Source organism: Polyergus mexicanus, unplaced genomic scaffold, assembly GCF_030449975.1.
Source record: "Polyergus mexicanus isolate NDT 795.1 unplaced genomic scaffold, iyPolMexi1.0 SCAF_2, whole genome shotgun sequence".
Taxonomy (NCBI): Eukaryota; Metazoa; Arthropoda; class Insecta; order Hymenoptera; family Formicidae; genus Polyergus; species Polyergus mexicanus.
The window spans coordinates 1,180,440-1,195,365 of record NW_027223322.1 but is presented as its reverse complement, the minus strand read 5'-3'; the positions used below and the strand labels follow the sequence as shown (position 1 = coordinate 1,195,365).

Here is a 14,926-nt window from a genome sequence, read left to right as displayed (position 1 = left end):
TCTAATTATTTATTTCGTATATAATATAATAAAATATACATAATTATATATTATATAATATAAATCAAATAATTTGATCAATATAATCTAAAAAATAATAGACAAAAGATATGTATAGAACAAGATAGATATTTATCAAGAAAAAAAAAAAAAGTTATCAAAAACAAATTTACTACATATTTCTTATTTTATAACAAAAAAATTTTAACGGAAAGTATTCTATTAATTTATTAGTATCTATATATTATATATATAATAACTGTGTTTATGTAAAATTATATATTCATCAGTGTACTATTAAAATAAATTTTGACAAAAAAAACTTATAATTAATAATCTTTGAGTCTTCAATTTTAGTAGTTTATTATTGGTTAATTATTCTTAATAATGAGAAATCAAGCGACGCAGTAGCGTTGTGGCGGCAAGTATATAAAAAAATACTCACAGACTTGTCAACAGTTTTTCCTATATTGCATTGTCCGAAAAGTTTTCTAATTTTTTCCGATAATATATATATATATATACTGTCGAACAATCAAGTTTCGAGACTCGCTTCGTATTTCCGAACGTTTGTGGTGCCATTTTAGAGGGTTATTCACAACTCAATATTCAACATGTGATGCAAGTTTTATTTGATTTAATAGTTAATGAGATACAGTCGCGCAAAGTCGTGTTACAAAATTTTGTTTAAAAATTGGTATAATGGAAGGAACGTTTTTTACAACGCGCCAATATTAAATTCTGTATTAAATTAGAGAAGTCTCCAACAGAAAAGTTACAAATAATTCAACAAGCCTATGGAGAGAGAGCTGTGCATAAAAGTAACGTTTCGAAGATACAGATGGCATAAAAAAAGAAACATGATGACTCAAATTTTGAAAGTTTGCTTCAGAGGACTAGATTTGTTGAATCATTTGTAACGTTCCTGTTGAAGAAACTAATTCTGTTGGACTAATTCACTAATTTAACGCAGAATTTAATGTTGGCGCGTCGTCAAGCGTTCCTTCCGTTACACCGATTTTTAAACAAAATTTTGTAACACGACTTTGCGCGACTGTATCTCATTAACTATATTGAGCCAAATAATTTAAAACTTGCACCGTATGTTGAATATCGAATTGCGAATAACCTCCTAAAATGACAGCACAAACGGATCAAACGTTCCCCTACAGCACAGAACGTTGCAACAACATTGCAGCAACATTGCAACATTGCGGCAATATTGCAAATGTTGCCGCAATGTTCTGTGCTGTATGGATTCGAAAATGCGAAGCGAGTCTCGAAACTTAATTGTTCGATAGTGTGTGTATATATATATATATATATATATATAATACGTGGTATAAATAAATATAAATAATTAGAAAAGCTTTCCAAACAACCTAATATTTATATCAGAGAAAAAAAATCTTTATAAAATATTAATAAATTGATATTTTTTAATAGTAATACACACAATAAAATTGAATAAAAAAAATTAATTAGCAGTAAAAAATAATAAAACGGTAAATAGCAATATATGGTACATATACATGAATCCGGGATAAAATATACCAAATACAACATATTAGAATTTAATCGGAAAATATATATTAGCCAACTGCGGTTAGAGCTGGGAATAAAGGATTGAATATTTAAAGAAACAGTGCCCGCTTCTACTATACTTTCTACAGTTTTTCTGCATTCTTTCACCTTTCTCCCTTCGAAGGTTGTCAAATATACAAAGGTGTCCTGCGATATAAAGGCTATACTTCCTTTCAACCGCACGGATTCCTCGACCATTGTCGAGTCGATCTTTCCATCACAAAAATGTTCTCGACGGGTTATTTTCCAAGAGATATGAAATCGAAAATGGAAAACTTTCTACGAAACGTATCTTCTTTTATTTTAAATTATAACGAAATTTCAAACAATTTTGCAGACTTTACTCTCAAATAAAACTCTTTCGGTCATTATCTTATTCATATTTCTATTTCATAGGTTATTTAGCTTTACTTTAATTATAATTTTAATTCGATTTCAAATTTCTGTTGCAAAATATGTTAAATATATGATAGATAATGCATTGTGCATAACAGAATTCATTTAAAAAAAAAATAGAATCATGTGTAAGAAGATAATAACATGTTTAATTTAACGATATATATATATATATGTACAATTTTATTTTTAACATTCTTGAATTTTTCGTTCAATTCGATCAAAAAAATTTACAGTTGAAAAGGCATACGATTGTGATTGGAGATATTCTGTAAATATATCCATCTCAATCATTGATACGAAAAAGGCTAATGAATATCCGAAGTGCAAGTGATAATACTTGTGAATTTATAATACTTTATTTTAATTTATATAAAAAAATATGACTAAAGGCCCGAATACACGAGCGACTTGCGACGTTTTGTTTCGCGACCGTTGTCGCTCCTGCACCAAAAAATCTAATACAAATAATAATAAATATATAAAAAAAACCAGAGCGATGCTACAATGCTACCCGTGTATTCGATCACTAAGATAAAAACGAGTTCCTTTAGCATCGCCGTAATTTATCAACCGAAATCAAGTTCGTTGCAAAAGTTGCTACGAACTATTCCGCGAGATAGAGAGAGAGAGAGAGAGAGAGAGAAAAAAGAAATATCAAAACTCACCGATCATCCGCGTCGTGCAGTCACAATTCTCGTCGCGAGATCGTTCACAATCGGTTCGAATCGCGTTTTGATCGTACATGCGCCCGATATTCGCGAAGCGTAACCGAGACCCGAAAAGAGAGAGATGCGCGTCCGCTCGCATCTAAAGTGCAACTTAAACCGTAACCCGCGCTTTGCCATCGGCCAGCGAAGACGGACAGGCGCAGTTGCAACATGGGGGAAAGAGATCGTTCGATCGTTCGCCACCAGACGGAGCCAGTGCATTATCGATCACGTGCTGTGCGAGGCGGTGTTGAGATTTCTATATTATCGATCGAGATTAAAGGTAATAGATTGATTCGCAATAAAATAGAATGCGCGGCTCAAGATTTTAGCAATTGCGGATAAATGAATTTTTAGTTATTTTCCTTAATAAAGATAAGCCATGTCATTGATCAATGATAATTAAGATCACGTCATAAATATAACGTTAATATTTACTTTTTCTCATAGAGAGAAACAAATATTATTCTATTTTTTATAATTATATATTATAATTTATAAATATATTTATAATTATTATCAATTAAATATATTTATAATTATATAATATATTTATATTTATAATTAATAATTTATCATTTTTAAATAATAAAATTTTGCAAATAAATTTGTTTTATTTCTTTAATAATTAAAATTCCGTAGTTTCAAAAATAATTTAATTATATAATCCTTTCGTTTTATTTAGTCTATTGATGTTTTCTTCTATCTTATCTCACTATCAATTTATATGAATTACTAAAATAATCTCAAAAACTCTCTTATTATTATATTTAAAGATATTTTATTATTTCATTAAAAGAAGATATCAAATATTTCTTCTTTAAATATAATAATTAATAAATTGTATATGCTTTGTATAAATATATATACTTTTTTAAACTTAACCTGTCTCTTTATTAATCATGTATTATTGGAAATTTATTCCAATAATGGCTATTAAAATATATAAGAAAGAAATTTACTTTGATACACGTTACATGTAACTTTTTATTACTTATATAATTTAATTAAATAAAACCTACGTTATTTAAACTTTATTTGAAATTTAAATTTTATATATATTACTTTATTTCCACGTAATTATATACTTATTTCTATAGAAAGTATTTTATATATATAAACTAAAAAGAGAGCACAGAGCTTTTAAATATATATATATATATATATATATATATATATTGGTTCATAATGGTTGCAAAAAAGTATCAATAAATATAATATTATTTTTTTCTTCCAAGAAAATTTTGTCCTTTACCACGCATTGCGTAACCAAAGAAATATAGAAACTTGATGTTTTCTTCTCTTCTGTCTCTCTCTCTCTCTTTCTCTTTTAAAATATTTTAATTATTTTAAAATACGTTGAAGAAGATTGAAGATATTTTGGTTACAATAATACAAACTGCTTATAACAAAATGGCCCTTTTTTTATATCACGCCAAGATATTCATGCCTAGATACTTGTCAAGAGAATTAAATTTGATAAAAATAATCAGTACACATCAAATATATTATCAGATAAATTAAATATTATCAGATTAAAATCTAATTATAATATAATAAGTATTAAATAATATAATCTTAATAATTATTATTTTAATCTAATAAAATAATTATTATTATCTATCTCACTGAAGGATTAGGATCATAACAAATTTCCTAACGATCTCACACTCATTTCTCTCACGGCATTTGACCTAAATATCCTCGCTCGAGATTCGAATTGCGCGCCACGTTCGCAATCTGTACGCGACACAACAAATTCAAGATGGCGTTGCTAGCCGCCGATTACGGCGACATCGTCTCGCATTCGATAGAACGCCGCTCCCGATTCTCGACGAGAGGCGGGGTGGGGTGTCGCTGACGTCACGCTCGGCGATGTCCGTCGACACTCGACTGGCCCCGATCTTGCCCGAACGGGTCAATGTCTGAGGAGGAGACGTCGAAAAATTCAATGGTCGATGTGGTGTTACCGTGCTGCTGCTGCTTAACGACGAGGCAGAAAAGTCGTCGCTGATCGTTCGTAGTTATCAGTCGAGATATTATCGTTCGGCGAACGCGCGACCTTGTTATTCCTTCGTCTATAACAGCCGCCTTCGTCGTGATATATCAAGCGAGGCTGGCTACGAGAACTGCCTTGCGTCGGTCTGTCCGGTGCCCGCGATCAGCGATAGTGAGACCGAGAGAGACAGAGAGAGAGAGAGATAGTGCCAATTGGACACGGGCGTTGAACGCAAGGATGGCAGTGACGACGATGACGACGACGCGGTGAAAATACAGCGACACGGAAATCTGTCAAACATCAACGACGACGAATAGCAGCTCAGGTGATCAGACTCCATAGTGACGAAGACGGATAGAGAGAACGGTGAAAAGGGAAGATAGAGAGAAAGAGATAGAGGCGAACAAGAGAGCAAGAGAGAAGGTATCGAAGAAGCGAGACAAGAGATAGCCACGCGAGACGGAGAGAGAGAGAGAGAGAGCGACAGAGAGGAGCAACGCGACGTTGGCGTAGAAATAAGTATCCTACGTAATACGTCGACAGCCGATGACGACGGAGAAATCCGAGCCGCGAGGAAGCGGTCACGTTATATAGAAATCACGCCGTACGAACCGTCCCGAAAACGTCAACCCTCTACTCCCTCCTTCTCCTCCTCCCTTCCCTCCTTCACCCCTTCCCGCTTTATCGCTGCTTATTGGCTGGCAGAAACGCGCTTCTCGGATGCGCTTGCGGTAGCTGCTGATACTTGTACATCATCGGCGAGGAAGCTCTAGATCATCGGTCGTCGAGAGAGTCAGTGTGTATCGAGAAAAAGAAAGAGGGTGGTGTCGACGACGGAGTGTGAAAGTGGCTGCCGCCACCTCCTCCTCCTTCTCCTCCTCCTCCTCCTCCTCCTCTTCCATGGAGAAGGTACGCTCGTGTGACGAATAGAGAGAGTGCGAATCGACCGGAGAGACTTTCGTCGTGTCGGTAGTGTCGCTGCGCGAGCGCGCGCGCGCGCGCGCTCTCTCTCGAGCAGAAGCGGAAAATCGCCTTCCGCCTGGAAAAGAAGTGGTGTGTCGTCCCGCAGTGATACATATATTCTCTCTCTCTCTCTCTTTCTCTCCTTTCTCTTTCCACCCCCGCCCTACCTTGCTCCATCTCTCTCTCTCTCGTTCCTTCCTTCGTTTCTCCCTCTTCCCCTCCTAATCGAACGTCGTGGCGTAACGCGGTGTAGGAAACTACGAAAACGGTAAATAGAGTGAGAGAGAGAGAAAGAGAGAGAGAGATAAGGTGCGCGCGCGAGCGCGCACTCGCGTGCGATGTGATAATCGCGTGTGCAACTGTCATTGATGTGCGAAGTGGTATCGACGACGAAGAAGAAGAAAAAAAACTTGTGCAACGACTACACCGGGGTTAACTTGAGACGGGGACGAGAGGAAGGTGGACGGAATCGCCGGAATTACCGGCCGATCTAACCTAGTGCGAGGAGTAGCGGAGGAAAGAAAAGCGCAACCTTTCTCGAGTAGTGTCGGTGTTGGTGGTGGTGGTGGTGGTGGTGGTGGTGGTGGTGGTGAAGGCGCGGAGGCGGAGGTGGAGGCGGTCGAAGCAGCCTCAGGATGAGCGGACGACCGAGAACCACCTCCTTCGCCGAGGGTAACAAGCCGCCTGCGAACCCGCCCCTCGGCGGCATGAAAATCAGCAGTAAGTACCATAACCTCTCATGTCGATCGTACAATCACTCCCTTTCTCTCAATCTCTATTTTTCTGGCCGCTTAAATATCGATGTGAAATTTTCCTTTCGGCTCTTCTTTCTTTTTCTTTTTTTCTCCTTTCAATTTTAATCTGGATCTCTGACATATTCGATTTCAAGTGCATCGAGTGTAATAAGGTACAGTTGACATGGTTCCTTTAAGTGTAAAATTTTTCTTCGTATCTCAATTGCACACTTTCTGCATTTATTGCTTTTTCTCTCTCGTTCATACTGCAATGTGTTTAATTTGCGTATACACACATCTGTCTTATTCGAAATGCGGAAAATAAAAAAAGCTGGAGGAAAGTGCAAAATGTGAAAAGGTGTGGAGATCGCTAGATTACTAACAGCGAACAGTTAAAAGTGATGCAAGGGCAGCCATATTTAATTGGGCAGGAGATATATAGATTGAGCAATCAAATATGCTACCAGTCATTGGCATATTGAATTATTTTTATATGTACATTTGATATTTTTCACTCTTTTATTTTTATCTTAAAATGTACGTTTACTATCACTCGCGTCTCGTCAACAGACGCGACGCATATGAAATTCACCGTATGAGTCTTATACGTGTGTTAGAGCGATCTAGTATAATATATAGAACAATCTGCGACGTGTAGATAAAGTGTCACAAAGTTTAAAAAGATTAAAATACAATTAAAAAGAAACAGGCCTTCTCCTACCATATCTTTCTTCTTTCTCGCTATGTTTCGTTTACTCCCATACTCTTTTTATCCCTCCATTTCTCTCTCTCTCTCTCTCTCTCTCTCTCTCTCTCTCTCTCTTTCCTTCTCTTTCTTTTGGTCCACCAGAGCTACGCGTCTGCGTGCGAGCACCCGTGCTCTCGGGAACAGGATTCGAGGTGGTGGCATTGGCCGCGGGATGAGGCGAGAATAGGATTTTTTTTTTTTTTTTTTTTTTTTCGTGCGCGATACCTAAGATCCATCCTTGTAATTTTCGATTTTGACGATTTACGATAACCTGACGTCAACATTTTCCGATACCCGCCTCGACGAGAATGCCCGCGAGCCCGCGTCGCGAATGAGATCGATCCAATGAACATGAGGGGAAGGGGGGGGGGGGAAGGGGAGAAGGGAGTGGAGTCGATTGTATTCCTTGACGTTTCTCACAATGCTTTATCCATTCGATTTCTATACTCTTCTGGCCGAGAAAGATCAGAAGTGACCAAAGTGCAATGCAAACGTATGAGAATTGCAAATGATTCGAGATTGTTATATTTCTTTATATAATCCCTTTTTTAGAGTATTCTAATCATAGTTTTGCAATACCTTCTCTTTAAAAGGCACACTGTGTTTTAAAACGATAATTAATCATCTGATGATACGTATAGCTGTTACCAGATTTTCTTGAGAAAATATTGTCATATATTATTATTGACGTTTCACGAGAAACAGCATGCAAGTTTAAGAATATAAAAATATTAAAATTCAAAATTTAGGATTAAAAAATATTGAAACATATCAAAATCGTAGAAATGATTTTACATCACGTTTGTTAAAGCAAATTTTGCTTAATGTTAACTGGAACTTTATTTGACAGCTGGGACTAAATAAGAATAAGTAAATAATAAATGATAATTAATAATAGATTTTAGAAAAATAATGTGTAAACGTGTATAAAAGGTGCTAATATAATGATAGAAATATTATTTAATTGAAAAGATCTTTTAATTAACAATTTTTTTAATATTTAATTCTTATAATACTAATATCTTTTTTTATTCGCGAGAAATTGAATGTATGCATTGAAAAATAGGATGCAAAATAAAGTTAAACGATTCTATAAATATGAAAGCGAATTCTTATTTTAAATTCCTAAATTATTTAATTGTTATAGATAGCCTACAGTCTGTAATCTAATAAATCTATAATGAGTACTCGCTCGCTAGCAAAGATGATTTATATAACGGCACAGAATAAATCGCGGGTGTATCTTGCCGTGTAATCCACATGTGTCGGACTGCAAGATAAACCGTTACCGCCTTGAACTTGCATAATACTTGCATAATTTTCAATCGATATACTAGACTATACATGGAGTTAAATCGTATAGTTCGGAGAGAAGCTAAACCTAACAATTAACATATGTATTGTATTTTATTTTATTAGACGTACTTAGACTTACATTAGACGTACTTTATTTATTTATTTATTTTTTTTTAATTTTTTCTGAATAATAATTCTCTATAGAATAATAATATTTTAAAATAATATTGTGAAATTTTAAATTACTTACAATAATTAATCGTACAATAATTAATTTTCTTAATAAAGAAATGTGCAAGAATTAATTTCTTTTCTATAAAAATAATTTTGATTTTTTTATATAATATTTTTATAAGAATATATAAAATTCCAATTTTGCTAACAATTTTCTATAATAGAATATAAAAAAAAATTTTTGTCTTCTTAATAATGTGTTATAATAATTTCATACATTTTTCTCTCTCTTAAGTTTCTCTAATATGTTTTATTAAAATGGTTAACCTTAGGTTAATATTAGTAGCAGATCATAGGTATGACACGAAAGTTGTTTTAATATCGAAATTTTTGTTTATTTTATTTTATTTTATTTTATTTTATTTATTTTTTTTATTATAACTTCTTTATTAATAAGAAATAAAAAATATTATCACAATTATAATTTTTGATGCCTAGTGTATCGATTAAAAAATATGTTACAATACATTTTTATGATAGTTATAAGAAATTAAAGTTAAGATATGCCATTGGGTCATTCTCGTTGTAAAATGAACATAATGCCAATCTGTGATTCATCAAACAGTTTGTTTATTTTATCAGTGCAAGAGTCACACACACATGTAGAGAAAAATGGAAAAATCTTCTTATTAATCTAATAAAATAGTAATAATAAAAATAATAATAATTTTATAATATTATTTTTAAAATTTTAAATTGTGTCCTTAAGTTCTGGGCAATGAAAATATGTCGTTACATATTTAAAAAGCTGCCGCCAAAGCTGGTCCTTCATTTTATAAAGAATATAATAGGAAAAGAATTGAAATGAATAAAAAATAATGATGTTTCTTTAGTGTTATCTTGAGTTGCTAATTAATTACTTTATTCTTAACTTAAGAAACTTACTTCTCAATTATTGTCGCAGCGTAATATTTAAAAATTACAAATTAAATCGAATGTCTCGATAGATAATGTTTTTTCCTTGCTACTTGGCGTTTCCAATAATGTCGATTTCAATATTTATATAACATATTGTATAATCCCAGTTACTCTCATACCAGCATATTTTTAAATAGATAATAAAATCGAAAATATAGCAAATAATTAGCAATAAAAAGCACTAAAAAATATCTTTTTTTTTTATGTTCGAATTTTTTCCTTTATTATATATACGCTAACAAATTGGTAGAGGATTTTTTTATTGAATCGGCTGAAGGAACAAAATCAGAAATAGTGTAATAAATTAGCAACAGAAAGACAATAGATTTGTATACATGTTTTATTATGCTAAAATGGCTGTGCCAATTTAATAGATATACGTAATTTAATTTATTATTCCGATGGATTATCTGCGAGATATTACCGCTTAAGAGCATGTAGCAATGATAGTAAATGACAGTAGGCGTAAGTAGGCGACAATAATGATTCAGACTTCTACTTTAGCTTTCATAAACACGATTCATGCTTCATAAGTTATTACACTATATATAACAAGAATAAATTTGATTCTCAAAGTATTACTAATCGATTCAAAATTTCATTTTTACTTTATGATATAAACGCATGTGTATATTAGTTACAGAAATATAATTTGTGTTAATGTTTTTTTAAATTAAAGATATCTATAGGAAAAACTTTATAATTAATATACATTATAATTAATTATGTTAATTTTATTAATTTCTGAAATATAGTATAATATTATATATATATATATACACATACACGTACGTATGTGAAATTATAGAGCAAATCAATATTTTTTTAAGAAAGATTAGATTTTTATTTTTCGACAATTGGAATATGCTATATCTCAATATTTCTATTAATACTCAAAAAATTTTTATTATTATATCATGACAATGATGGGGGCTGGGAGAGATCTAGCAAAAACAAAGCGCGAACTTCTGAATCAGACATTTTACCAAAGACATCGAGTTCCTATAATGATAATGTTAAATTAAGCTAACTAACGTTAGGACTTGCGTGTTGTCAGCGGTGTTGTGAGCGTGCTCCTGTCAAAAATAGTGACACAAGTAACGCAATCGCGTCGCTATCTTTGGCGACTTGCGCACGCCCGTAACCTTCCGATACGATTAAAAATATGTTCCGATTGGACAATATATGCTGAAATGTTATACGGAATATAGCAGAATAATACGTATCAATAATCAGCATTTGCAATCTATGCAAAAATGGTGACAATATATTTAAGAATGATTTTTTATTAGTTTTATTATTTGCTTATTATAAAATTAATATAATACGGATATTATGTCGTCGGAAAGGATTTATTTTCTATCATCAAATTATCACATATATAAATAACTATCGATATCTTGATATTTTTGTTCAGGCAAAATTGAAAGTGATTGAAAGTTTCTTTGAAGATAACGCTGCAAAAATGGTATACCATATATTACATAATGTTAGGGAACAGAATCATATTACTCTTCATAGAAAATTGTTCCCTAGCAATTGTCAACCAATGTATATTTTTTATTTTATTGACTGATTGAATGGCCTATCGATCTTTGGAGAGCTATGTATATAAATTTGTAGTGTGAAGAAGGTCAATTACATTACTGAATCATATGTATATGTATTCGGGATCCAGATATAATACGCTTATATCATATTATTAACTATTTTCGAGGAAGAAAGACGTCTAGAGAGAGAAAAAGAGAATTTTAGCTTTGAGTGATCTTAGCTTATTGAGCAACTCAATTGTCATACAGTATATTATCATTGATTTTAGCATTTAAAACTTGTTTATTAACTTGTCCGAATATACAAAATATTTTTTTCTCTATACATATTAAATAAAGTATTCTATTTTTTAAATGAATCCTATGATATATCTGGAAAAACTAAACGGTATTGAAAAAAAAAAGACCATAATTATAAGGTTTGAATGGTGCTCATATAATCAGAACAATTTTGTTTTAAATAGAGCTTTCGAAATTTGAGAATTACCTTTATTTGTTTTAATTGAGAATTATATATATATTTATATTAAATATTAAAGAAATGAAAATAACTTTTACATCTTTGTAGCGTCTGAAAGAAACCGTGCTGCCCCCATACGATGTCTTTCGAAAATTCTATTCGAGAGAAACTTGCTTTCCTGTAAAATATCTTTTACTTTTTTAGATATTTCGTTGGAATATTTAAAATGAGATGCTATACATAATAATATATCAGATACTTTATTATTAAATTATTACTATATTACACACACACACACACACACACACGAATTCTTTTTATTAATATTATATTCTTTAATGTCACGATTATATATATATCGCAGTTATAATCATTTATGATAATGGGCTTTTGTCATCTTCCCATTTGTTCAATCGTTGAACTATATGTCACGCTCGAAAACGACCTCCGCCCTAAATAAAGACGCCCGGACACATGATTGACTTTGAGTGGATCACAGTTTATCCTTTTTTTTATTTAGTCCGTCATATAACAAAGTGTTTGTCATGACAGATAAAGCGTTTGTCACTCTTCCTGTTTGTACATGCGTTTTGATTTTCAATTATTTTTTTATTTTACGTTTATTATTATTATTATTATTATTTTTTTTTTTCTAAAAGAAAATTGTGCCAAAATAGTGTTATATATATTGACATTTATTATTAAATTATTTTATTTAAGCTCGTCAATATTCAAATCAAGATTCTCTAACATTTGGTTCACATATTAAAATTTTTAATTGTATCGTAAAATAAATCGCACATCGTTCGTTATAATGTTTGTGAATCTTTGAGTCGAACTTATGACGAACATAAGCGATAACCATAAATCGCGTCTTCGACAAACATCTCTTCCCCCCCGCTCCCCCCCCCCCCCTCTCCTGATTTAACAAATCTTATTTCTCGCATCTTTTGTTGCTCGATAAGAAATGAATATTCGCGACGAGAGTACGGACCAATTCGATTTATAAATAATCGCGGTTAATGATTGACCCACCAATTGCGTATTGATGCGGTTGCCAGGCGGAGCGCGAAGACGACCTCTGCGCGAAGGATCGATTATCCTCGTAATGGCAGCAGGCTATTTTGACCCGAATCAAGCTCATTCCGCAGGCGGTGATCTAAAAACGATCGTACTTTCTATGCATCCCGAGCATTCTCATAATCTTTTCCACTCGAATGGATTTTTCTTCAAGTGACCTGATCGCAAGATCCACGATTGGCAAGAACGCTTAGAGAAAAAGTAATACTGAAATGATGCTATATTATTTCGCTTGCTTATCTCTCTCTATGGAACTGGAACATAATTAAAATCAATTAATTATACATTTAGGAAAATTAACATAAAGGAAATACTTTGAGGAAAATTATTGCAATTATATCATTAACTTATTATTATTAAATTATTTTCGTTTCTGCCGCTGCTACAGAAATCTACAAAAAAGTATTGATAAAGTATATTATAAGTGCAAATTTATATATATAAATTATTTAATTATACATAGAGAAAAAAATTATACATATTGAATTAGAAGGGACTAAACTAATAATGCTGGCCGTTTCAAAGATACTGTGTGTCGCGATTCTTCATTATCGATCACTGAAGGTCACTGCGTTAAATTCGAGTAAAATACATACATATAATGCAAATCGATGCTTTTTGATGCTCGTTAACGAACCCCAAGATATAATGGCCTGACAATTTCGTTCATATGATCATTTTATTTCTTCCTTTATATCCCTTCAGTTGTTTAAGAGAGACACTTATTTGAAAATTTCTTAAAGAATATGGATGTTAGAACAAAGAAAAGTAATAGAATTCTTTTAAATCAAAATACTATTTTTATATTACATTTTTAAAGACAGCAAATAAATCCGTGACATAAAAAAATCTCGTGTGAATCAAATATTTTCTTAATAAATATTTTATTATTTTAAGTCAAGTGCAAAAATAGAAAAAATTGACTTGTGTGGTTTCTGATCTTGCTGAAGAAACCACACAAGGCTGCTGAAGAATAGCAGGATATCTTGTTAAATTCTTTATTTGTTTACTTTATTTATTTAATATTTATTTTCATATATTATGAAATATATTAATCAGAGCATTATTACTATATATATATATATATATATATATATATATATATATATATATATATATATATATGATATGTTTGTGGAAATAAGAAATAATAATGTATTATGTAATATAACAAGAGATTATATTGAATGTTACATAAAAGGAATAAAGAAAAAAAAGAAAATGGTGATAAGAATTAAAAGTACATAAATGCAAAGAGTAGTTACATAAAGAATGCAGTCAAATTAAAGAGAATAAACATATTGAAATTAGTGAGGAATATATTGTATTTCAAATACAACACATTATTATCTCAATGAAATGCATAACATACTTTTATTTATTTTTTTCCATGAATAATCTTTTTTTAACAAGACTGGTGTAAATATCCCTGCTTTGTGAACGCTTATCTTTAAAAATAACTTTATTACAATGAAGTTGCATCTGCTAATACGTTATATTTTTTTCCGCCCTATTTTCCCCCTATGAAAAATTCGCAGACATGTTCCTGGGTGTTTGGATAATTGATTATTGAATTAAGTACTCATTCGACTGCATTATAGCTTTTTTCTGACTTGTATGTTTACATAAATTTGTATTGGTGTATTTATTATATATTTTTGCAGTTTTTTTTATACAAGATTAAAAGAAACATTACATATATATATATATATATATATATATATATATATATATATATATATAATATATAGATTGATTAGAAGAAACTATTTTTGCTTATCTTATTTGCACAAATATAAGAAAACATTAATTTTTATAACATTTAAAATGAAAATTATATATTTAAAAATTATATTTATATAAAAATAAAAATTATTCAAAAATTGTCTAAATTATATATTTTTTTTTTCTTTTTCTTTTTCCAAAGTCATTTTATAAATGTAGAGACAAATGAGAAATTATGTATTCATAATCAGTGAATGATTATGTGCATATAAATTTGTAGCATATAACATTTTAAAAATATATATTTAACACAATTTGGAAATAATTAATTCAATTATTAACTATTTTTGACAATTAAAAACTAACAATGAGTTGAATCTAAAATGGTATGAAGTATGGTCAGTTTCTTGATCGCATGCCAACAAATATATCATTTACACAATTATACTTTAAGCTAGAACTGCTCTTCGTTTTAAAAGAGATCAATCTTCCTCTCTTTCTCTCTCTCTCACTCTCTCTCGAAATTTAC

At 31.4% G+C, this 14,926-nt stretch overlaps 2 protein-coding genes across 10 annotated transcripts in view; one reads left to right on the top strand and one right to left on the bottom strand.

The window, feature by feature from the left end:
- The window catches only part of Con (leucine rich repeat protein connectin), a 122,753-nt gene extending 119,924 nt beyond the window's left edge, over positions 1–2,829 (bottom strand). For all 7 annotated transcript variants that reach the window (XM_070313375.1, XM_070313407.1, XM_070313380.1 and 4 more), the window contains exon 1: positions 2,649–2,829. The gene's annotated coding sequence lies outside the window, so the exon portion shown is untranslated. The remainder of the gene's footprint in view (positions 1–2,648) is intronic.
- A 1,768-nt stretch (positions 2,830–4,597) lies between these two features.
- The window catches only part of LOC138942847 (glycogen synthase kinase-3 beta), a 44,996-nt gene continuing 34,667 nt past the window's right edge, over positions 4,598–14,926 (top strand). Inside the window, exons 1-2 of one of the 3 annotated variants that reach the window (XM_070313333.1) lie at positions 4,598–5,920; positions 6,031–6,374. In XM_070313333.1, coding sequence (XP_070169434.1) covers positions 6,288–6,374 — 87 coding nt within the window. In that variant the 5' untranslated portion in view covers positions 4,598–5,920; positions 6,031–6,287. Of the gene's footprint in view, positions 6,375–14,926 lie in introns of all 3 variants that reach the window. The other 2 variants (XM_070313329.1, XM_070313337.1) reach the window with 2 other exon arrangements.